The 23,716-nt window shown below is 37.8% G+C and overlaps 1 protein-coding gene across 2 annotated transcripts in view; it reads right to left on the bottom strand.

Annotated features, from left to right (window-relative positions):
- The window catches only part of hecw2a (HECT, C2 and WW domain containing E3 ubiquitin protein ligase 2a), a 24,250-nt gene extending 536 nt beyond the window's left edge, over positions 1 to 23,714 (bottom strand). Inside the window, exons 1-30 of one of the 2 annotated variants that reach the window (XM_058786848.1) lie at positions 23,576 to 23,714; positions 19,570 to 20,342; positions 18,502 to 18,609; positions 18,134 to 18,228; positions 17,569 to 17,638; positions 17,248 to 17,417; positions 16,936 to 17,078; positions 14,369 to 14,469; positions 13,547 to 14,289; positions 12,307 to 12,625; positions 12,097 to 12,195; positions 11,783 to 11,933; positions 11,075 to 11,178; positions 10,804 to 10,928; positions 9,416 to 9,601; positions 8,975 to 9,109; positions 6,896 to 6,980; positions 6,729 to 6,825; positions 6,521 to 6,604; positions 5,654 to 5,742; positions 5,237 to 5,357; positions 4,755 to 4,868; positions 4,375 to 4,527; positions 4,173 to 4,271; positions 3,960 to 4,089; positions 2,747 to 2,893; positions 2,553 to 2,667; positions 2,365 to 2,450; positions 1,715 to 1,827; positions 1 to 1,596 (exon numbers count right to left, since the gene is read on the bottom strand). The exon at positions 1 to 1,596 is cut by the window's left edge and continues 536 nt beyond it. In XM_058786848.1, the coding sequence (XP_058642831.1) occupies positions 1,485 to 1,596; positions 1,715 to 1,827; positions 2,365 to 2,450; positions 2,553 to 2,667; positions 2,747 to 2,893; positions 3,960 to 4,089; positions 4,173 to 4,271; positions 4,375 to 4,527; positions 4,755 to 4,868; positions 5,237 to 5,357; positions 5,654 to 5,742; positions 6,521 to 6,604; positions 6,729 to 6,825; positions 6,896 to 6,980; positions 8,975 to 9,109; positions 9,416 to 9,601; positions 10,804 to 10,928; positions 11,075 to 11,178; positions 11,783 to 11,933; positions 12,097 to 12,195; positions 12,307 to 12,625; positions 13,547 to 14,289; positions 14,369 to 14,469; positions 16,936 to 17,078; positions 17,248 to 17,417; positions 17,569 to 17,638; positions 18,134 to 18,228; positions 18,502 to 18,609; positions 19,570 to 19,876 (4,401 nt within the window). In that variant the 5' untranslated portion in view covers positions 19,877 to 20,342; positions 23,576 to 23,714 and the 3' untranslated portion in view covers positions 1 to 1,484. The remainder of the gene's footprint in view (positions 1,597 to 1,714; positions 1,828 to 2,364; positions 2,451 to 2,552; positions 2,668 to 2,746; positions 2,894 to 3,959; positions 4,090 to 4,172; positions 4,272 to 4,374; positions 4,528 to 4,754; positions 4,869 to 5,236; positions 5,358 to 5,653; positions 5,743 to 6,520; positions 6,605 to 6,728; positions 6,826 to 6,895; positions 6,981 to 8,974; positions 9,110 to 9,415; positions 9,602 to 10,803; positions 10,929 to 11,074; positions 11,179 to 11,782; positions 11,934 to 12,096; positions 12,196 to 12,306; positions 12,626 to 13,546; positions 14,290 to 14,368; positions 14,470 to 16,935; positions 17,079 to 17,247; positions 17,418 to 17,568; positions 17,639 to 18,133; positions 18,229 to 18,501; positions 18,610 to 19,569; positions 20,343 to 23,575) is intronic. The other variant, XM_058786849.1, reaches the window with a different exon arrangement.
- Positions 23,715 to 23,716: the final 2 nt, after the last annotated feature.

The raw sequence follows: 23,716 nt of genomic DNA, 5'->3' as shown, positions 1-23,716 counted from the left end.
TGTGTGTGTGTGAGGGCTTGGGAAAGGGACCACAGAAAGAAACCACATGTCTGTAAACGAGGGGTGCAACTTGTCACCCAAACAATGAAGACCTTTTCATCCTTTATTTTAGTGTTGAGCTTCTGTCTGTGGTTCGTTAAATGGAAATTCCTGCTCAGAGATTGTTCCATTATTATGTCATATTTCCAAAACACTTCATACCACTTGTGCAAGGGTGTTTCAGTTTGGCTTGCTGCTCCCTACACATGTTAAACAGTTCTTCTCATCTTTTTTCTTTGTTTTTTTCCCCCTTTCATTTTCCAGAAGAAGCTTATTCACCTTTTTTCCCTGGTTTTAAGTTACTCCAGTGGACTGCACACATCACCATGTTATTAACTATACCCAACTATACATTTTAATAAAGATAATTTCAAGGCCACTGTTTGTGTCTGTCTCCACAGTTTAGAGCAATAGGTCTCCTTATGATGGACTCTAAGAACAAATCTACCTTTCCTGATACACAAAAATCTGTTGCACATATTGCACATGGTGATCAGTGTTTATACATTCATTGTTTTTAGTAACATTTGTGAGTTGCATAAAAGGTTGAAGTGGATTAAAAAATGTGTGCATGTAACAAAGTACTAAGTGTTGGTGTTTGTTAGTTAATCAGTGTCGACCAACCAAAGAGAATTACTACATTTACAGTCCCCTGGAACAGTCTGCTGATAAATGTCTTGCTCAAGGGCACAAGAGGTGATAGAGGAAATTTCTAGTTCACGGTTTGAACCTAGGACGTTCAGGTTGCTATTCTACAACCACTACATTTGGTGCAAGAATCTCTATAAGAGAGTGTGCATGCTGTTTTGTGTGTTTTCATTCTCTTTAAAGATGGAAAAAAAGAATGAGTTGTGTTTTCAGAGCTGCAGCCAAGATCAATATCATTTAGGTCCAGAATCAGACCCCTCAAAACCAAGACCGCCGAAGTGAAACCTCTAAAACAATAAGTTTCTCCATGACAAAGCTCTGCAGCAAAAACTATTACAGGTTTGTTCCTTCAAACCCTACAGATATGAAATAGAGTGACTACATTACTGTAATGAAATATCTTTGGACTTAAAAAAGCAGCTCATTCAAGAACAAAAGGCAAAACCCTACTGAGTAGATCAAAATGTACTGGTCCAGACAGAAAATACCAAAACCAGATGATCAAGACTCCAGCTCTGATTTCTGTGAATGTGTAAGTCTGATTTTGTGTGAGGAATTGAATGCAGTTATCACAGGATTTTGATTCCATACAGTATAGAGCAGAAGTTGGCACATGCCCAGTGAGTCATTTGATGGCATATATTCCAGTTCCGTAGACTTCGACAAAATTATATAAGTGTCCGGTTACCAAGGTCGTAGGGAAGAGTGAAGGATGAGAATGAAGCCTGCATGGTAAGCCAGGTTGTGGAGAACTGGGAAAGAAAAAAAATCAGTAGCACTTTTGTCGTGATGGTAGATCACTCCAGACCAAAGGTGCTGGTCTCCTCCACAGCAGTGAGCATCTTCTCGTAGAGCATGGAGAAGGAGGGGTAGGGAGGGAGATCCAGACGGTTAAAGCAGGTGTGAGCCCTACACAAACATATAAAGACATTAGGTATTAGTCGATTGATAATCAGTGCGGGTTAACATATAAACGTTACTGTAAAATCCTTGTGTGAGACACTATACATAAAAAGCTCAGAAATACCGTGGGAGGGAGGTCACTTTGCCCCATTTCTCTACACAGAATCGACGTGGGCCGTTGCTGCCCCGCAGAGAGGCAAAACCCTCATAGGGAATGCTGGAAGTGCCTGTAACAAACTGGAAAAAAGCAAATCACATGCTGACTTGGCTAATTTCACTGACCTTACTGAGTCAGTAAGATTCTTTCATAAGAGAATCTCTTAAGAGAAGTCTCTTATGCTCACCAGTAATATTGTGAAATATTAGTGCAATTTAAGATAACTGTTTTCTATTTTAATATATTTTAAAATGTTATTTATTCCTGTGATGGCAAAGCTGAATTTTCAGCAGCCATTACTCCAGTCTTCAGTGTCACAATGTCCTTTAGAAATCATTCTAATATGTTGATCGGGTGCTCAAGAAAAATGTCTTATTATTATCAATGTGTAATATTTTTGTGGAACAGTTTTTTGCAGGATCATTTGCTTAGTAGAAATTTCAAAAGAACAGCATTTATCTTTTAAAACATTATAAATGTAATTAATGTCACTTTTGGTAAGCTGAATGCATTCTTGCTAATCAAAAGTATTAATTTCTTTAAAAAAAAAATAATAACTTCAAACTTCTGAATGGTAGAATAATGAGACCCATTCTGTTTGTGAGATCTGAGTGTACCTGAAGGAGTCGTAGTCTCTGTTCGTTGTTGAAACGCTCCACTGCAGCCCAGAACCATCGAATCACTATGTGGTTATCATGGTAACCTTCAAAGACAGAGATAAAGTCACATTATGATATCCTGCTGTAATATATCCATTATAACATCCTGGTGTGAAACAACACCTCAATCTCTTCCAGTAAAATACCTCCTCTGTATTCTGTATTGCTTCTCCAATCGGCTAGGTCGATCTCTGCTGTCCCAGCAATGACCAGCTCCAGCTCTCGGGCATCAAACACGGAGACGAGTCGGACGTCCACCACCTGCACAGTCACATGGTCTCAGATCAACCAGAGTTAAATCAAGAGTCATTAATATTCACAGACTCCGATAACATCATACCTCATAGAATCCTCTCACGAGACTCTCTGTCTGCTGGGCCACACCTCTCTCAATCCGCCACTTCACCATGCGCTCAATGTACTCTTTCTTGTTCTTGTCTGACACAGGGATGCCAGACCCACCCGGCTTCAGCTCACGCTCTGTAATCTGACATAAAGAAACCTCCAGTTCACTCTCATATTATATAATTTTACAATAACCTTGGCTAACTAAAATAGATTTAACATTTTTGAAGAAATTTGTACCGACCAGTACAAAATTTGCAGATATAATCTGGTTCTTATAACTTTCCAAACGCTAATTCCATTGTTAATGTGTTCTGACTGGTTCTTAGAGTGTTGCTAGGGTGTTGCTAATGTGGGTTTAGGCTGTTGTCTGAGTTGTGGCTAGGATGTTTGCATATTTTCTTTTCAATGCAAATCTATGGGAATTGTTTATTGTTTTTTAACTAACTGCCTGGCAAAAACTACAATCATATCACTTAAAAACAAATCATTTCACTTAGAAAAGTAATATATAGAAAAACTATTAAAAGTATGCTTTAATGTTTTTTTAAAGATTTGTTTTTGCCATTTTGCCTTTATTATGATAGGACAGTGTAGAGTAGATAGGAAGTGAAGTGGGAGAGAGAGGGGAGGGGGGATCGGCAAAGGTCCTCAAGCCGGGATTCGAACTCGGGACGCCCATAACGCAATATAATTATATGTCGGCGCACTGCCACTAGGCTATCGGCGACAACTTGTTTTTTGTTTTACAGTAACTGAAATAAAGCTGAAACAAAATAAAATATAAATAGTGGATGAAAAAATTCTAACTTAAAAATTGAAACAAAAAACAAATTAAAGCAAAATAGACAAAAGCACATAAAATTCCTAAAACTTTGAATTTAAAATGAAAACTGATATATTTATTTAAAAAATATTTATATACACATATATAAAAGATATAAAAAATGTAATAATATTAATTAAACAATAATAATTTAAAATATGAATACACACTATAATCTATAAATAACACTAAAATAACGCTTTTGCGGATATGTTACTCTTGCGTGGGGTTTAGGGCTTTTCTAGATCTAAATGTAGAATTGTGCTCAAATATTTACCATCAAATATTGAGAGATCAGCTAAATCCCAGATTAGTCCTCTAAATATACTGATGCTATCAGCCAACACATACATACAATCATACACCCATAAGCTATTAGTACCTGTCCAAACACCTCCTCATTGACAGTAAAGGTGAGGTCTAGCATATCCTCAATGTCATTGTCCTTCATCCACTGGAGACTCTGATGAAACTCTTCATCCAAAAACTCTAGATCACTCAAATCGCATGGACTGCAGAGAGATATACATATTACATATTAAGTGACAGAATTACACAGATTGTACGTCCTCATGTGCTCAAAGTGAAGACTCACATGCGAAGAAGGCCTTTGTAGAAGGGTCGGGTGAAGAATGCATCCAACAGGTACTGATGAATTAGAGCAAGCCCCAGGATGCGTCCACTGAACCGGAACCTAAAGAAGACAAGATTATTCCAAAAAAAAAAAAAAAAAACCTTTGGACATTTGTTGTAAATTAAATTTAATTCATCCATCCATCCATCCATTGATCGATTACCATTCATGATGGTTGTCCACAAAGGCTGACATGGGGCTGATCTGCACAGTGTAAGTGTCATTAGCGGAGTATTCAAATAGTCCATAGTATGGGTTAAAGAGCTCACGGGAAACCAGGAAGAAGAACTCTCTGGATGGACCACTATAGTCCAGCCTGAAGAAAAACAGATGGCTATATATAATGCACTGACAATTTCCAATCAATGCACAAACATATGTAATAATACTGTAATGTGGTTTAGGTTACAAAATGTAAAATGAACTAAAGGGGCATCTTCATTTAAATTACAGCTACAACTATGAGTCAGCTTTGACATCTGTATGAGATAAACACCTGTTGTAATGTAGAAACGTCACTTAAATGATCTCAATAATACCAACCCTTCTTCTCCAACAAAGCTGACGTAAAGCCTGCTTCTCTGGAGGTCTTTGCGAGAATAACACATGATCTGGTTGAAAGCGTCCTCCAGCAGGTGGTCTCTTCTAATTATTAACCTAGAAAGGTAAGTAAAACCACATCAGGACACAAGAAACCTGAGAATCAAGAGAAGGACAGATCAAAGTGGCTCCATATTTGGTGCAGACAGTTTACCTTGATGCACCATATTGTTTGGTCTAAAGATCTAGAACAAAGTCTAGTTGAAGAAACAACCAAGTTATTTAATGTTTACAATGCTAATTTCTTGGTAGAAATGGAAACTAAAGTTGAAAAAAAAGGACATTTATCAATATATTTTACTTATTTCAACTATTAGACTCCATTAGACAGAATTTCAGGTCTTTTAACCAACCACCGAACTGGTGGACATCAGATGCTCGTTGTTGATGGAGAATGATCAAATGTTTTTGAAGATGGAACTCACTTCACTTTTCCCGGTCCCTGCCCATAGCCCTTGGTTTCCATTTTGCGGTAAAAGCTTCTTAGTTTGGCCTCAAAATCCCGCTTGTAGGGTGCAGGGGCGCGAGCATTGGCTCGTGGAGTTCCTGTGAGCAAGAGAAGATGTGAATAGCTGGAATGAAAAGTGGGTTGAAACCTACCTTGGCAAATTCATCCACAATGCAAAGCACTTCTAACAATTAAAAGCAAATATATCACATTCAGAATAACTATTTTAAACACATGCGTGATCAGGTAAACATACAGATTAGTCCACAGGGTCTTCCACTTTCGTTATTTAGTCTCATTATTTAGTCTTTTAATGGAGGATACAAGGCAGGAAAAAGGGGGGAAACAGGGAATTATTTGTTAAAACGTGAGTCCGGATTATGTGACGTCTCACCAGGGGAGCTCTGTGGTGAGGCATGACAGTAGCTGGAGAGCAGTAAGGCATTGGGCGGCACATAAGACATCACTTCCTCTTCAAACAGGCTGCAAGGAGAGAGGGCCAGGTAACAGGTGTGTGTATTCTAACCTGAGCTAAGTGTACAAAGTCAGGCCATCATAAAATATGTACACACCTTTTCTTTTTTTTTAACATACTGTATACACTACCATTCAAAAGTTTTGGATTGATTTAAGTTTTAAAGATTTTTTAATGTTTTCTTTTTGTTGTTGTTTTTTGAAAGAAATCTCTTAGGCTCATCAAGCATTTGATCAAAAATACAATACCAACAGTAATATTGTGAAATATTATTACAATTTATAATAACTATTTACTATTTTAATATATTTCAAAAATGTAATTTATTCCTGTTATGGCAAATCTGATTTTTCAGCATCATTACTCCAGTCTTCAGTGTCACATGATCCTTCAGAAATCATTCAAATATGCTGATTTGCTGCTCATGGAACTTTTTATTTTTTTATTATTATTATTATTATTATCATGGTTTATTAGCAAAGTAGTTGTGCTGCTTAAAAACAATGTTTAAAACAGCATTTATTTAAAATAGAAATCATTACTTATTTTTACTATAAACTTATCTGCTTGTTTTTATAATCATATTTACTGTTTCTTTGAATCAATTTAATGCGTCCTTATTGAGTAAAAGTATTTCCTTCAAAAAATCTTACTGACCCCAAACATTTGAACGGTAGTGTACAGTACATACACCGTCAACTAATGCATGCGTATCTCAAGCAAAGGGAAACAGGCAGGCATATGGTTAGCTGTAATTAATATGATGCAAATGACGCGCACGCTAACCTGAGCAACATAACTAGGTCTGCATCACTGGACAGACGGGCCAACCCAGTTGGCCCCTCATTGCGGATGAACTGAACCTTCTCTCTAAACCAAAAAAAAAAAAACATGAAACTTTTTAGCATTTAGCACAATCTCTTAAATGTACAGTACGAAATTCTGCACGCTGTCGACATCTGTTGTTAAAACACAAAACTGTAGGAAAATGTACCTAAGGGAGTGGTTTCTCACGAGCTCCGGCTGTCTTTCTTGCAGAATCTCAAAAATGTTGGGTTGTCTCAGAAAGGCGACAATCTTCTCATTATAAGCTGTAAAACACAGATGTGTTATGATATGTCAGTGTGTGCACACTTTGTAAACATGTGATTGCACACTCACCTACAGGTACCAAGTCTTGATACTGACTGTTTCTTGATGACCGGCCCTGGACAGGAGGACTCGGAGAGCGAGAGTCATCTGCTACCTGAAACATGAGAGGAGGCTTCACGATTTCAGTGTATATTCCTAATGACCAGTGTTGGGAAAAGTTACTTTTAAAAGTAATGCATTACAATGTTGAGTTACTCTCTAAAAAAGTAACTACTTATGTTACTTAGTTACTTTTTATGGAAAGTAATGCGTTGTTACTTTTGAGTTACTTTTTAAATCTGGGCAGTGTTTGCTTGCTTGTTTTTAATATAAAAAAAATTACTTTGTGAATGTAAAAGCCCTTTTCACAACAAAAGTGAAATAAATACGCCTCAAGCTGAAGGAAATGTAAATTCATGTCTGTACAGTAGAGGGCGCAGCTCAAAGAAATTGCATGAAGGATATGACGCAGGAGAAGAAACGCTATTCAGCAATAAAAAAATGAAACACAAATGTGTCATTTTTGCTTGTTATGGTTGAATTGGATCATCGAAGATTAGTAACAAAGACCTTGGTTAAAAAAATGGGATTAAATACATAAATTATATTTGTCTTATTTAATATATTTAATTATTGCAGGTTTGTATAATATTCTGAGTTTGCATTAAAGGGTTTTTATTTATTTTGAGGAATACTGAATCTGTTTTTGTACAGGTATGAGTAAATACATGTTCATATTTAGTCTAGAACTACAGTAAGCATCATGTTCACACAGCGCACACAACGCCTCTGCACTTACTCCCGATTTCTCTCAACATGGCAACACGAGAGCTGTCAGTCAAGACATGGTAAACAAAGTAACTGGCATCAGTTATTTCAAAAAGTAACTCAGATATTTCCATCTAAATTAAAAAGTAATGCATTACTTTATTAGTTACTTTAAAAAGTAATTGATTATGTAACTCGCGTTACTTGAAATGAGTTACCTCCAACACTGCTTATGACAATGCCCCATTTAAGTTTTTTGAGATACAAGCAATTCATTCAGTATTATAGTTAGTGAAACTAGACAGCACATAAAAAAAAATTTAAAAAATTAAAAACAAGTCCAGGTGCAATGAGATTTCATTTTGGGCAGGGATACCCACAACTAACAAAATGACAAAATGTTCTTTTGTTTAGCACTTTATTTAAAGGGGTCATCGGATGCCCATTTTCCACAAGTTGATATGATTCTTAGGATCTTAATGAAAAGTCTATAACATACTTTGGTTACAATTTCTCAATGGTAGTGTAAAAAACACCTTCTTTACCCTGTCAAAATCAGCTCTGTTATCATCAAGCAGTTTTTTTAGTCCATGTCGCTTTAAATGCTAATGAGCTCTGCTTGCCCCGCCCCTCTCTTCCGTGGGGTGATGAACAGACTTTAAACTTCAGCCACGAAACTGGCTAACTAGCACATTATTAGGAAAGGCGATTTGCAAAGATTCATAAAAAACTGTTATATTCAGTTCTTCTGTAGATGAAGCTGGATCACGAATGATTCGTACGAACACTGACGCATTTAGACAGACAATGATCGGCGCATGCACTTCAAAGCGAAAGTAACGTTAATCCTCTGCGTCTTCAGCGGCTCAGATGTCGGGAGTAAATGACGACTGCTATATTCATTATTACATCGAACAACAAAACACCTCAATTGTTCAATTGGAGACATTCTTGTTTTCCCCTGCACCGGAGTCGACACAATGGTGGACTGATGACAGCTCACTCAAGGCGGGTCTAAGGTAAGACAGCCTTGTCAATCAACTATCGTGGGAGGGGCCTGTACAGAACTACGACATTCTGACAGGAATCTCAGAACAGCCTGATTTGAGAGAGGGGATTTTAAAATAGGGATTTAAAAAAAATAAATAAATAAAATCACTGGGTGGATTTTTATCATTATAGGATAGATGTGTACATACACTTCCAACACACATTTATGTTCAAACAACTTGAAAAGTGAATTTTGCATCCGATTACCCCTTTAACTCTACCATTCAAAAACGTATGGCAGTGAATGTGTATTACTGAAATCTGTACTGTATACAGAACTAGACTTCTCACCTCTCCTGCACTGTGGCTGCGCTGGCGGGACAGGTGCTGTCGGTGAGCCAGCAGGCCGCTGGACCGGGAGTTCTGTAAGGGCAGCCGTGGGTCAATAAATGTTGTGGCACGACAGTTATGATCCACAAAGAAGGGCTGTGATACATAAACACATAGACAGAGAGTGTGAGCAAAGAACCGTCCATGAAACATCAGCAGAAGTATACAGAACGGACAGGCCAATTAGAATAAATGAGACAAGCATCTGTTCATTGTTCCTGTCAGATACACTAATTAAGGCATTAGGAAGACCACCAGATGGGCCTACATGAACATCCTAAACTCAGCTTTCAGTTTCTGTCTGTACAGTTTGTCCCATCAGACTACTCATATGCAGGTCTAGAGGCCCCTAAGAAAGAACAGGTGCACAGTTCCCAACAGAGAAAAAATACAAACACACACCTTCCCAGTGTGGTCGTGTTTCATCTCCCAGCCCCGTGGCAGCTCCAGTTGCTTGTTGGAGAACAGATTGAGGAAATTGACAAGGTCCCGGTTGTGCTGGTACCGTTCAAAGTGTTGGACGTCCCGTCGAACTTTACTGATCATGTGCTTCAAACACGTGTTACTTGTGAACATGCGATAGGCACTCTAAAGGGAAATGAAGAAAACAAATCAGAAAATTATTGTACAGCTCTTTTAATACTCGATTCTGATTGGCCAGTCGAATCACTGAGCAATTAAATATTTTGTCATAATGGCCTGACATGGATAGTTGACAGTTTTCTGTGGCAATATGCCACTGCTACAAGTCTCATTTTATTCTACATTTTCTCTCATATCAGCGTAAGTTAAATAGCAAATTAGCATCATTTTGCAACAACAGTTAGTTACCGAATGCAGGAAAAGAGGACTTGAATATAAAATGTAAGCATGAAATCTTTGTTAGATGGCTAGAAGCTCAGGAGTCCCCATTTAAAGCAATAAGACAAAAACAGAGCTCAGAAAAACAATTTAAGAGACACAAAGACCTGAATGAGACAGAATTTAAAGGCAGCGGCTATTTGCACTGTGTAAATAGCGATAGAGGCTATTTACACTAAGTGAAAATAACATTTTCTTAGTGATAGATGCTAAGATTATTTCCTTCATTTTCATTAAAAATAAATGCTTTTCTGATGTGATTTGAAAAGGGAGAAAAAAAGTTCGCCAAAAGGCAGATTCGAACCCGAGTCGATCGCGTCAAAAGGAATATGACCCCTGCTTTACCATCTGCACCACTGGAGCTGACAATTGGCATCCGTCTTTTGTAATGTTGACTAGCCCAATCACACGTTTCTGGGCGGAGTTAGTGTAAATAGCTTCTGCCAACAAGGCGGGCTATTTGCACTTAGTGGAAATAGACACTCCGGAATTGAAAATAGACGGAAAAATTTTACAGTGTAGCTAAAGATGTTGTCTAAAATGTATATAATTAATATAATATAATATAATATAATATAATATAATATAATATAATATAATATAATATAATATAATATAATATAATATAATATAATATAATATAATATAATATAATATAATATAATATAATATAATATATGTACAAACTGTCAAACCGTTTGTACTGTTTTATTTATTTACTTATTGTAAGTATATGACATGCAGAAAAAAAAGATATTGTGGCCCAAAATTAAGAATTAGTTCCCATAACTTAATTTGTGGCACGTTCTCTTGTTTTTCCTTAAAGTGTTATGTGTGGCGCTCTATAGCTTTGTAATAATGCCGGCTATACATTATCAGTGACTTGGTGTGTGTGTCTGATATCTGTGTCTCTGTGTGCTTTAGCTCACAGGATTAGAATGCAGAACAGAGAAGAAGTCTGGACTGGAGAGGAACTTTGCACCAGGAGACTGAAGCAGCAAAGCCAGACGAGAACGCGAGTTGGCTTGACCCATAAAGCCGTCCCTTCGGTATTCTACACAAGAACAGACACATCAACAAGGACAGACTGAACAAAATCCACTTATTATACCCAGACTATGCCATTTTACATTTATCTCAGCATAGTGATAATTTACTTTCCCAAACACCATCATCTGTAGTGTTTGATTGACAGCTTACCACCGATGGGGTGGGGCAGCAGTTCTGTCTCTTCAGAAGGAGGATCATCCACTCTTTGTTCCTCAGACCTTTCACTGGTCATTGTTCTACGAATACTCTGATACCTGCCAGAGAGACAATACTGAAATCACACTTTCAGAAATGTGTTACATTACTTTGTACAATGAAACTTCAAGTATCATTTTTTCATTCCAGTCATCTTGTCACAAAAAAAAATCTTTTCAGGGTCTCAGCTATTTAAGTGGAAAAAAAGTTCAAAGAATTTATCGCTTGTGGTTATAACAATTAAACTTCCATTTTCGGTTTAATGAGTAAATTTTTTTGCAGTGTGCAAGTGTTCAAGTTCAAGTCTTAACAGTTTAACAAACTTGAATTTGATGTAAAATCCATGCTGGGAAATCTTTCGCTTCACATGGCCCTCTCATGAATTTCAGGATTCCTATTGAAATTACTGCATTTTGCCCACTGAATTTTGCACACAAAGGAGAATGTGACCACATCGTTGCTGCACAGCTAGCAATTTTTGGTTTCAAGAACTTCACAAGAAGACTAATGTATGGTAAGCCTTTAAAGAATGTTCTTAGAATGTTTTAAATTGATTCACAAAAACATTAGGAGAACATTCTGTTTGCTGGGTGTCCTCTCAGTGTTAAGTTGATTTTCAGCTTTGTAATATGACATGTGAAAAATATAAGTTAATTATCTAACCTGCGGTTGAGTTGCTCCATCTGCAGTATGGAGCTGGAGCGGGTCAGACCCTGAGGAGCAGGTGGGCCAGTGGGTCTCTGCCATGTGGTGGTGCGGTTCACATGATCCACAAAGAAGATACGGCCATGACTGTCAATACGAGCCTCCCAGTCTGAGGAAAGAACGGTGGGAAATGAGAATGGAGAGTAGAGTGTGTGTGATTTGACAAAAGTGTCTTTACAAACAAACAAATAAACACATAAGCAACATATTTGCACACACATAAAAGACACGGAAGCACATGCAGACATACAGAAACACATACAAACACTCACTGGGAGGTAAGGGCTCGTCCACACGCTGGTATCGGTGGATGTCTTGTCTTACAGACGGCAGAGAATGAACAAGCTGATCTCCGTTGATCTGAGGGACACCTGCAATATTTTACATACAGCATCAGGATGTATTCTAAGCTCATATTTGACTCCTTTTCCATCTTAAAATGAATTGTCAAGCGAAGGGCAGCTCAATGATTCTGAGAATACCTAATTCTGATTCGGTCTCAGTAATGAAGGTCTCAGAATCCACAGATTCTCCATCTACTGATGGCATTAACTCCTCCTCTTCTTCATCCTCCTGTGACACACCGGCTGTCGCCTCCAGGCTCCATCTTCTGGACATTGTGTCCTCAGTCACATCTTCACATTCCTCTTCCTCGTTGGCTGATGGTTCTGGTTTTGGGGCGTCTCTCTCTTGCTCAGTGTTTGGAACGGTTTCTTCAGTAACCTCATAAGTTGTGGGTGGGTCATCTGAAAGAGATTCTCCCCCTGGGTCAATGGCTGCCTCTGCCCCCTGTTCTGCCTCCTACAAAGATCAAGTTCAGAGAGAGAACGATTACATTCCCCTCTCTTTGTAATTATTGGCATCAAACATTTCAGGTCAAGGCCAGAAGAACCAACACAATCATATAACACTTATTATTTTGCTCTACCTATTAATTCAATCAAATGTACATTAAAATGCTGTTCATACATTTCTGTATCTATTCATTATATCATTTTTATTTATGAATTCTGATATTTTAGGGCATATGTTTAAAAAATGAAAGGGTGATTAAACTGTGATTGTATCAAACTGAAGAATAAATACTCATTAAAAGAATGAAATTCTTGAAAAGCAAACTATATTAAGAAATTTGGCATAATCTTTTATTATTATTTCTTCAAAGTCATGTGGTGGAACCAATATGCAGATAATTTGATTGTTTTATGGCAACGCAAGTAGAGCAACTATTATTTAAAATTTTCTGAGTGGTAAATATTAGATATATTTTAAAATATGTAGATATATTTTGAAATGCACTTCAAGGTGTATGACAAATAGGTTAAAAATGTGTTACTTCATGGTTACACCACATGAAAGTTTCAATGTAAGCCATTCAACTGACACTTATTTTGAACATAGTATAAAAGTGTTTCAAAACCATCTGAAATCAACATGAACTCAAGGAACTAAGAACTTGGCACATGCGATTTAAACCAGTGTTGTTTTAATACTATTTTTACACTATTATAGAATTTATTAATATTTTAAATTAGCTTTTATACATATGTTCAGCTTTCATTTTAATTTTGTTTAGGTTTAGGAATTTTGTTATGTAGTGATTTTTAATAGTTTTTAAAACATTTCTAATTTTTGTGGATTTTTTTAAAGTACAAGTTTTCATATATTTTTTTTAAATTAATTTTTAATTCTAAGTCTTCTTTCAGTAAACCTGCAACTGACCTGAGAAGCAGACATAAGGCCCGGGCAGCAGTCAGATGCCATTGAAGAGATATCAACTTCAGTTGCCAGCTCCTCACTGGGTGCCAGCCCCTCTTCCTCCTCCTCTTCCTCTTGTCTCTCTATCAGACTGGCGGTTTCTATCTCAGGGGCCACTGAACTCGGCACTACCTCTGGCTCCGGAGCCACCTCTGTTCCTATGTTCAGAGTCTCTATTTCAGATGCCAGGCCAGCCTCTTCTGGAGCTTCCTCTACAGTTCTTTCAAACACAGGTTCTGTAATTATTGGTTTTGGGGGGGTGTTTTGAGTTCTTGAAGCACCATTAAATGTTGGCAGCGTAGCCTCTGTAGCAGAGGACCTTTCCTCATCTTCATCTGAGTCAATATGCAACATAGCGCTGAGGCGCGTATGTGTGGGAAAGCTGGATCGTAGTTTGGGAGAAGCTGCCCCAAAAGGCCTATCTCCCGGGCCCTTAGGTGCGTCAATGGCATCAAGCTGCTCACTGAAAGAAACCTGGAGTGGGTCAGGTGAAGAAGGGGCTTCATCGTCCAGGGTGGTACCATACATCTCTGTGTCTGGGGAGGGAATGCTGCTCCCTTCCCCATTTCTATGGGAACCCAGGGAGCCGGTGGGGGAAGGGCCTGCTGATGGGACAGGGAGAGAATGGGGCAACTCTTCATCATCTGAAGGGGTTCCTGGAGCTCCATTGAGGGCTGCTGCCCCCAGAATCGTCTCAGGGGAAATGTCTATGAGAAGTGGGTAAAATTATTTAAAAACCATTGAAAATGAACAGCTTAGTCAGTGTAAATCTGCATGTGATCTTACCATCTTGGCCCATAGATGTGACATCCACTTTAAAGTGCATTTGACCGCTCACGTGATCAGTGGGCAAACGACGACATAGGGAGAAGCTCAGTGATTGGTTCCTGAAGCCATATAAACACACATATTTATTTACACACATGAAGTACTGTTGTGAAGTTTGGAGTTGGTAATTTTTTTTTTTTTTTTATATTCTTGAAAAAAGCCTCTTATGCTCACCAAGACTGCATTTATTTAATCAAATACAGTTAAACAGTAATATTTTGAAATATAATTTCAGTTTAAAATGTTGTCAGTTTAAACAGTGGTGCTGCTTAATATTTTTGTGGAAACCTTGATACATGTTTTTTCTTTTCTTTTCTCGAGATTCTTTGATGAATAGAAAGTTCAAAAGAACCGCAAAACAGAAATATTTCTTAACATTTTACAAATGTCTTTACTGTCACTCTTAATCAATTCATTCATTCCTACATTCCTAAATACCTTTTATTTATAAAGCACTTTACAACTGCACCTGCAGACCAAAGTGCTGTACGATTAACAATCATCTACATACAATACATAAAACACAAACAATCCAAATAAAAACACAGATACTGGCCCAACTCCTTGAAAGCTAATGACAAGAAATAATTTTTATCCCAGCTTTGAAAACATTTACGGATGTAATCTATCTAATCTCAGATGGTAGGCTATTCCAAAGCCTTGGACCTGCAACAACAAAGGCCTGCTCTCCTTTCAGCTTTAAATGAGTCCGTGGGACAGTAAGAAACAACTTATTTGATGATCTTAAAGACCTTGATTATTGACGGAAAGTAATAAGCTCAGACACATAAGCAGGGGCCATTCCATGTAACACAACAGAACCTTATATTTTATCCTGAAGCCCACTGGTAGCCATCTGAGAGAGGCCAAGATAGGAGAGATGTGTTGACTTTTCTTAGCACTCACAAGCAGCTGCATTCTGAACTAGTTGAAGATGTGAAATAATGGTCTGATAGGTCCCCACATACAAAACATTACAATAGTCCAGACGAGACAATATAAAGGCATTAATAACCTTTTCTAAATCTTTCATCAACAAAATAGGTTTTAACCAAGCAAGAGGCCTAATCTGAAAAAAACCCCAAAAAAACACAGCATTAACCTGCTTGTCGAATTTCAAGTCTGGATCAAACACAACTCCTAAATTCCTTATTTGGTCATGACAGTAGGCTGACCAAAACCTAAATAAGTGGCAATGTCTGAGCATCCTCTGGAGGGGCCAAAATCATAATATCGGTTTTACTTTGGTTTAACTGAACCAAATTGTGACCCATCCAGCTCTTCACCTCTTCCAGACATGCCAAGAGTAAATTTGAGGCACAATTTTCTCCAGGTTTCAAAAGGAGATAAATTTGTGTATCATCGGCATACAAATGGTAAGACATGCTGTATTTCTTAAAAATCGAGCCCAAAGGCAGTATGTACAAGGAAAACAATACAGGGCCAATAACAGAACCCTGAGGAACCCCACAGGTAACAGAAGCTGTAGTTGAAACAAAGTCACCATACTTCACTGAGAATACTCTATTCGCAAGATAAGACTTGAACCACTTTAAAACCATCCCACGGATCCCAACTAAATGTGATAAACGATTTAGGAGAATCCCATGATCTATTGTGTCAAAGGCTGCACTCAAGTCTATTAGAATCAGAGCTGCAGAATTACCTGAATCTCTGATTATACAAAGATCATTTACAACTCTTAAACATGCAGACTCTGTGCTGTGACCCATCCTAAAACCTGACTGAAACTTGTCTAAGACCTCATTCTTCTCTAAAAAAGACATTAACTGTGAACAAACTATTTTTTCTTTGAAAAAAAATCTTTGAGATGCATGGTAATTTTGAGATAGGCCGATAATTCTTCAAATCTAGTGGATCTAAGTTAAGCTTTTTAAGAAGCGGCTGAACAACAGCTTGCTTAAGGCCCAATGGAACAACCCCATTATAAAGGCTGCAATTAATAATGGAAGTAATACTTGGCCCAACGACATCCCATATCTCCTTAAGAAGTCAAAGGAACTGCAAAAAAACCACCAGAAGTCGGTTTTAAACGAATAATAATGTCCTTCAGTTGCACCAATGATACCTGCTCAAATAGGTTGAAACTCCTGACACAAGTCGATGTCACCACAGGCTCAACATCCTTTTCAACATCTAATTCATCCAGTTCATCCTTTTCAACATCCAATTCAATGCATGCTTTCTGGATTAAAATTCAGCACTGCCATCACAGAAATAAATTAAATTTTAAAATACATTAAAATTGAAAACAGACATTTTAAATTGTAATAATTTCACAATATTAATGTTTTACTGCATTTTTATCAAATAAATGCAGTCTTAGTGAGCATAAGAGATTTCTTTCAAAAATATTTTAAATCCCAAACTTTCGTACAGTAGTGTATTACTGATCAGTTATATTGTGACTAATAGTAGTGTTTATGTTCAGAAACATGTTCGTTTACATAAATTACACATTATAGTGTGGTGATGATCAGATGAGATGCTGCCATGACGCTCACCCTGATGCGTGTCTCTCCAGCAGCATCTGCACCGGAATGTTCAGTTGACCCAGAAAGCGCTTAATAATTGGTCGACTTTTAGCAAACTTGTCTTTAACCTCAATCACTAAGACGTCTGTCATAAGAGCCACAAAAGTGTGTTTCTAGATGGAAAAACAAAGAGAGAATTGAAAATAAAAAAAAATAAAAAAAAATAAACCCTCATCTGGATCTGAACTGTTTCAGCACTTGTTTATTTGCCAGTGAACGAGTCTGTATTTTCATGCCCTGCATTAGAGAGTTTGTTCCTCTCTGTGTGTGTGTGTGTGTCACCTCTCCATGCCACAGAGGATTAGTAGTATTAGTTGTAATGCCAGATCGTCTCTCTTGGCCATGATGAGAAAATGTTGGAAAGCAACTTCTCTTGCCAGGATGAATGCTCATCTTCAAATAAGGGTCTGGGTTAAAAAACATCCCCTTCTTCAGCCCCATAGCCCGGATATCTAAAAAATAACAACAGTCCAATTAGCAATAAAAACAGCTTGAATAAATCTGCCAGTAGGATAACAGCATTATAAGTCACTAACAGTTATTTGAAGAGTATAAATCATCATTTGATCATTGCCTTCTGTCTCTTTCACACAGAAAACGTACCTGATAGGGTAAAGCTGACCAATTTTCGGCTGCTGTCTGAAGCTTGCTGTCCTTCACCTTGACCATCGACCTAGAAGATAGACTGATATGAATGACAGCATACACTTGGCCTTCTTATGTAATAAACACAGACTTACAATGATAAATAATAAGTATTTTAAGCAGGGAAGAAGCTATCTATATGACTCAGTTCCCTATATCCATCCAGCGACATGATAAATGGCCTGCACTTATAGGAACTGAGAAATGTCCGACCTCCAAACACATGTGAGGATGCAGTCAAACAGCCATTTAGCACTTAGCACCTCATATACTGTATAACCTTTACCAATCATAGTCTGGCCTGGTAGCGGACAAGACAGCTACAGTAGCTACAGAACAAATCTTACTGACCCCAAACTTTTGAACTTTGGGTGCAACTCATGCTGTTTTCAGCGCACAAAATAGCTCATAAAAACACTGGATATATATATCCAGTGTTTTTGTGAGCTATAATGATATCCAAAGAATAATGTCTGCATACACACACACACACACACACAGACACTGACACACACAAACTGACCGAGGCTCGGGGGTTCTTGACTGTGATGCAGGGAGTTGTGGCTCTCAGTGCACCGCTTACTCCATGATAGTACTTAAAACAGATCCTTGTCTCAGCTAAAAGAGATAACCAGAAAAGTGCCAGCATAACAAATATGCCCATCATATTTGTAGAGTCAGCATGATATTTTGTCCCAAAAAGAACATTACACTTCTTTTTTATAACCTTATGCACTGCTAACATGTTCAGTATTTAAAGCTGAATTCTGGGCACCAAGAATGTAAAACAAGTGAATGCAATTTCAAAAAAACTTCTGTCTAACCTCCTAGTCCATTAAATATTTTATAACATCAAGGTGGAGGTCAGCTGTTGGCTGCGGAGTCACTCACCTTCAAGGAAGTATGGCCCTGCCTCCAGCCTCCAGACAATCTGACCACATTGTGTGCCGTTAACCCCACGGTTCTTGCAGTCCCACATATTTGATGGACAGGTCTCATCTGAAAAATAAATAAATAAATAAATAAATCACATATTTGTGTGTGTGCATATTCCTAGCAGCTGACATTAAATCCATTCTGGACATGCCACCTGTCTATTTATTCTTATGTGGCGAATTGGTGGCACAGAGAGCAGAATAAACCCAATTAGCAAAACAGCACCCCATAATGATGACAAATTTCACTAGCAATACAGATTCTACAGTGACTGTGTAAATTACATTACACAGCATTAGTCATCTACTAATGAACAAATGTAGGGCAGATTACATTGAAGCCATTACTGAATGTCTGCTTAGCTGTCGAAACTTAGAGCCCCTTAGGGATAAGACCCTTGCACAGGTAAAGTTTTGCTGGCCTTCAATTCAATGGTTAGTGGCTTTGTGCCCAGATGTATCACTTTGCTCCAGTCTCATATTTTTACATGACTGAGAGGATTTGTGATCTTAGTGTTTAAGGAGGAGGACTGAAGGGCACAGAGGGTGAATTGATCTGTCTCTCATCATCTAGTAAACATGTCTTAACAGCATGTATGGTAGAGTCCTGCTACCTTTCATTTAAATTCTACTTGTATGATATTACGTCTGTCTGTTCTAGCTGTACTTTTGTGAGCAATATTGAATTATGTAATTGTTTTACAATTAGTTTTATTTGCACTATTATGTGTCATATCTTTCATTAAATATGTGGTTATTGAGTGTCACTCTCATGTGCTTGATATTAAGAACAACATTAATAAAAAGCTGCTTGTTTTGAAAGTGAATTTTGTGTAAGCTGTGCTTAATACATCACTACACTATTGACAATAAACAACGAACATTTTTAACCGTGAAATTTCCATAATGTGACGCACCTTTAGTTATCTAGTAGACATGACATAATTCATTTAAATGCATACAATATGACTAGATCAAATCTATTAAAAACCAGGTGTGTAAACTCAATAACCCCAATTCTTACCTATGTGGTACATGCCAATCCAGTCTGTAGCATCCACCTCTTCCTTGATATCCCATGTGATGACCAAGTTCTGGCCCCGGCCCGGTGTGAACTCTAAAGTAGAAGCTGTGAGTGAGGATCGCCCTTGAGAACTGACCAGGTCCGTATCGCTGTTGGCTCTGAGGAGTCCAACTCCAGCCTGCTCGGCTCCACCGCGTTCAGCTAAGCTCCGAAGATTCTCCGGGCTGAGCGTGTGCCGCACATTTGGGCTCCGTCTACGGCCTGCAGACTCCCGTGTGGCCAGGTGATCCCGCCCCTGAGGCGCCATGCCTGACGCCGGGCCGGAGCGGGGCCTGGACGGGAGAACTGCTGTGGCGAGAGAGGGGCGAATGGTGGCAACTGTGTGGGAGCACGTCTATAGACTGGGTGAGTTTGAGGAAAAAGCCGGAAACGATGGAGAACCCTGACCTGAATCCTGGATCAGACCTGGGCTGACCTGTAATTGTCTGGACATACAGGTGAAGGACCAGATAGGCCTGTCGTCTGCTAGAGCACTTGGCTGTGGTAATGGCTATTGACCTTAACGATTCGAGAATAAGGTATTTAATTAATCTTTAATGAATCTAAAAGAGCTTAGTTATTTCCATTGATTGATCAGCGGGATCCAACTAGCAAGCACAATTGTTCTCGGGTCCTAAGAGAAGATCATCAACACATTCTATCTAAGAATACACAATGAAAAAAAAATAATATAACTTTAATTCAGATATCTCTGCACTAAGGGTCTTTAGAATCTAATGAATAGGAGTAAGGGGTAGGAAAAAAGATATGGGAAATGGTAAGGAAAATGACAAAGAGAGAGGAACAAGGAAAGAGAAAGTTCAGTAAAGAGAAAATACTCAAGTACAGTTTCATGTGAACAGTTATTATATAACACTGATATGTTTCATAAGCCTTAAGTACACATCTCGATTCATTTTGAGATGCACATCACTGAAAGTAATGATAACTTGTTAATTCCAAAGTTATTTTACAACTATTATAGTATTCTTTAATATTTTGAATTAGCTTTTATTTTTATATTTTAATAGTAGTTTAAGTTTTAGTAATTTTGTTATTGCTTTGTCATTTTTATTAGTTTTTAAATAGTTTTATTTTATTTCAGTTTTTTAGTAATTATACTACTGTACTTTAAATATAAACTTAGCTGGTGTACTCAGTTTTTACGGTCAAGTGTTCATCTCATTTTTATATTTTATTGTATTACAGTTAATAATAACACTTATTAATTTAGTAAATGATTCGAATTTCAGCCAGTGACAACTGAACTATAAAGTCTTTTGGACTATTTGTCAAAAGAACCAGTTCATAGGAATAATTTGTTCATGATTTGAACTACACTGGTTGTTTTGATTCCCTGAAAAGAATCAGCACATAAGAGTTATTTGATCATGAATCACTGGTCTACTCTGGTCACGTAGTAGTTTTGTGTGCAGCCCAAGGAGAAAACTCGAGAAAGGCCTGTTTCAGTCTTATTAAACTGCTCAGCGGTTAAAATGCACCCAAGAATTCCCAAACAAGCAGCTATACAGACAAATTAAAGAAGTTTATCATAAAAAAAAATACTTGAGGTAAGCAAATATTCATTATTTTCCTTTGTTTTGTGCTGTGTCCACACATCATGCATCTAATAATCAACTAAACAGTTTTTTTTTCTCCTTTATTAAAATGTGCCTCTTATGACTAATTGACAGTCATTTATTTACACTTAGCAGCATCTTTGGTTTTTTAAGACATTCCAGCTCAACCATCCTTCTTCTCATTTAAACCTCAAAAATCAATGACATGGACAGTTGTGAAAATTAATGTTATAAACTTCTGAGAGTTTCCAAATGTCTAAATAGTGCTACTAAATGTACTGATGGAAGTTGATTATTTCTTGTGCATTATAATGTATCCTGCTAAATATAATGTTTCTGCTGGTTATGCAAACCACATTCAAACTCTATACTCACTAACTTCTAAATGTTAACTTTTAATAATCTATTTATTCACCAATACTGACCAACATTAAACAGTAGGATTTACACAGCACCCCACGCATGTGCTACATTTACTAATGTGGATCACTGGATTGTACGTGCAATATGTGCACTTGCTTTTTGCAACATTTTAAATTCGAAGTCTTACACTGCAGATTAACAGTGTATTGCATGTCTGAAAACTGCTTGAGCGAGCGTGCATGTGTGTATGAGTGCGTTACAGGAGGTGATGTCAGCACCGAGAGTTTCTGCAGTGTTTGCATGCGGATGACACCTGATCTTACAGCCCATTAAATAGTAAATGAGGTCTGTTCACCTATGCATAAATGCAGTGTTTGCTATCGCTACAGGAACCCCTCTGTGCACTAGCGGAGGTTACTGCAGTCTTTGCTTCTTGACATAACGGGCACCTTGGGAAGCTGGCACAGAGAATGGCACAAGAGTGATACTGTTCCACTCTCTATATACCAAACACATTCAGAACAGCAGACACGCATGACACAAGCATGGAACACACACTACTGACCATTTGACACATCTTGTCAGCTTTAAGGTGTCATCAATTAACAAACTCAGGTCTGCTACTTTCGGCTCAACGTGGATGTACCAATTTACTTTTGAATGATTGATAAATATTTTCTTCACAAACATTGTTAAGTGTATAATTTGTAAGGGTTTTGATAACCTTAGTGGTTACTTGCAACTGTTGCAGGGGATAATTCTAGAAAAGGCAAAGAACTACAGGGGTCTCTCTCATATGTCACAAATAATGGATAATGCAATCAAACATTCATTCTGCCGCCCCCTGCTTTCCTTCACATCTCACCCATCTCTCTGCTAAATGAAAATGTGATGCAGTATTATGAATATAGAATAACTGGGGGAGTACTGAAGCATCAGTAATAAGAATATCAAAATCAGCCTGCAAATTATGCAGTGACTTTCAGGGAGCTGATTTTTTAAAGGGATTTCTATTGCCATTTGTATGAATAGCCTACTTAATCTTATAAAAGCAGCTACCACACAGTAAGCTATAGCACTTATTAGGATAGGCTATTGCAACCTTGTGGTAAGTTCTTAATAATAATAAAAAAGAAAATAATAAAACTCATTGTGCGTTGTCGACCAACCGATTTTTTTTTTTTTTTCGATTGCAAAAGAAAGATCGAGATCAGCGTACTGTTGCATATGGTTGCGACTTAAGTTTGTTGGGTTTATTTGGAATGGAAGACACTAACTAACTTGTAATATAGTAACTAGGCTATCTAATTTAAGCCTAGCCTATATTGTTTACTTGTATGAAAATGAACGCATATAAAGACACAGCTTAATCTCCCACCCAATTTCATTTTATCAGCCTCTTAATATTTATTTAAAATAATATTTATTTATTGAAGCATTTATTTAAACGCTGGTCTATGCTGTCGAAAAAAACATTATAATAATACAAAAAAAAAATAATAATAATAATAATAATTTGTAATATATTTTTATTACTCAGCAGAAGCGTGTATTACATCATATGCGTTCGATCTTCTCTCGAGCCACTAGGTGCAATCTAGCAGATTCCTCACATGAAGGTTTTTTTTTACCCCTTTTTTTTAATATTTATTTTTATCTGCAGGTAAAGCCCAGCGCGCGCACAAATTCCACAGAGCCGTGACGGCTTTTCTCACGACACGCATCGCATGCAGCGTTATCGGATAACGCAGGGAATTCCCTTCGTCATGTATTCACACATCATGATCTGCAGAGAATCAGCATGCTGCATTAACATAAGCCATCATCAGCGCATATGTATTTCTGAACCTCTGAGTCAGCCCAGCTAATGCACCGTTATTACATCTAGAAAAAGAGATACGCGAATGAAAGTCAATCACAAGATGTAACAAGGCATTAAAACTGCTGAATCATAAAACATCTCTTTTAACATATCGGCTGCATACAGCACGCATCAAAACACAGTACATTGTGTAACCGCGTACCTGCGCATCAACGTGATGTGTCCATGGAAACGCCAACAAAATCCGCGGCGCAAAGGCGAATAACGTGCGTTAATAATGCTGCTTTATCGCTCTCTCCTCTTTGGATTCGCTTTGGCAGCGATGCGTCGTTATATTCAAGGC

This window comes from Onychostoma macrolepis, chromosome 09, assembly GCF_012432095.1.
Source record: "Onychostoma macrolepis isolate SWU-2019 chromosome 09, ASM1243209v1, whole genome shotgun sequence".
NCBI classification, from domain to species: domain Eukaryota; kingdom Metazoa; phylum Chordata; class Actinopteri; order Cypriniformes; family Cyprinidae; genus Onychostoma; species Onychostoma macrolepis.
Note: the sequence above shows the minus strand (reverse complement) of the source record. Positions and strands in the feature narration are given on the sequence as shown.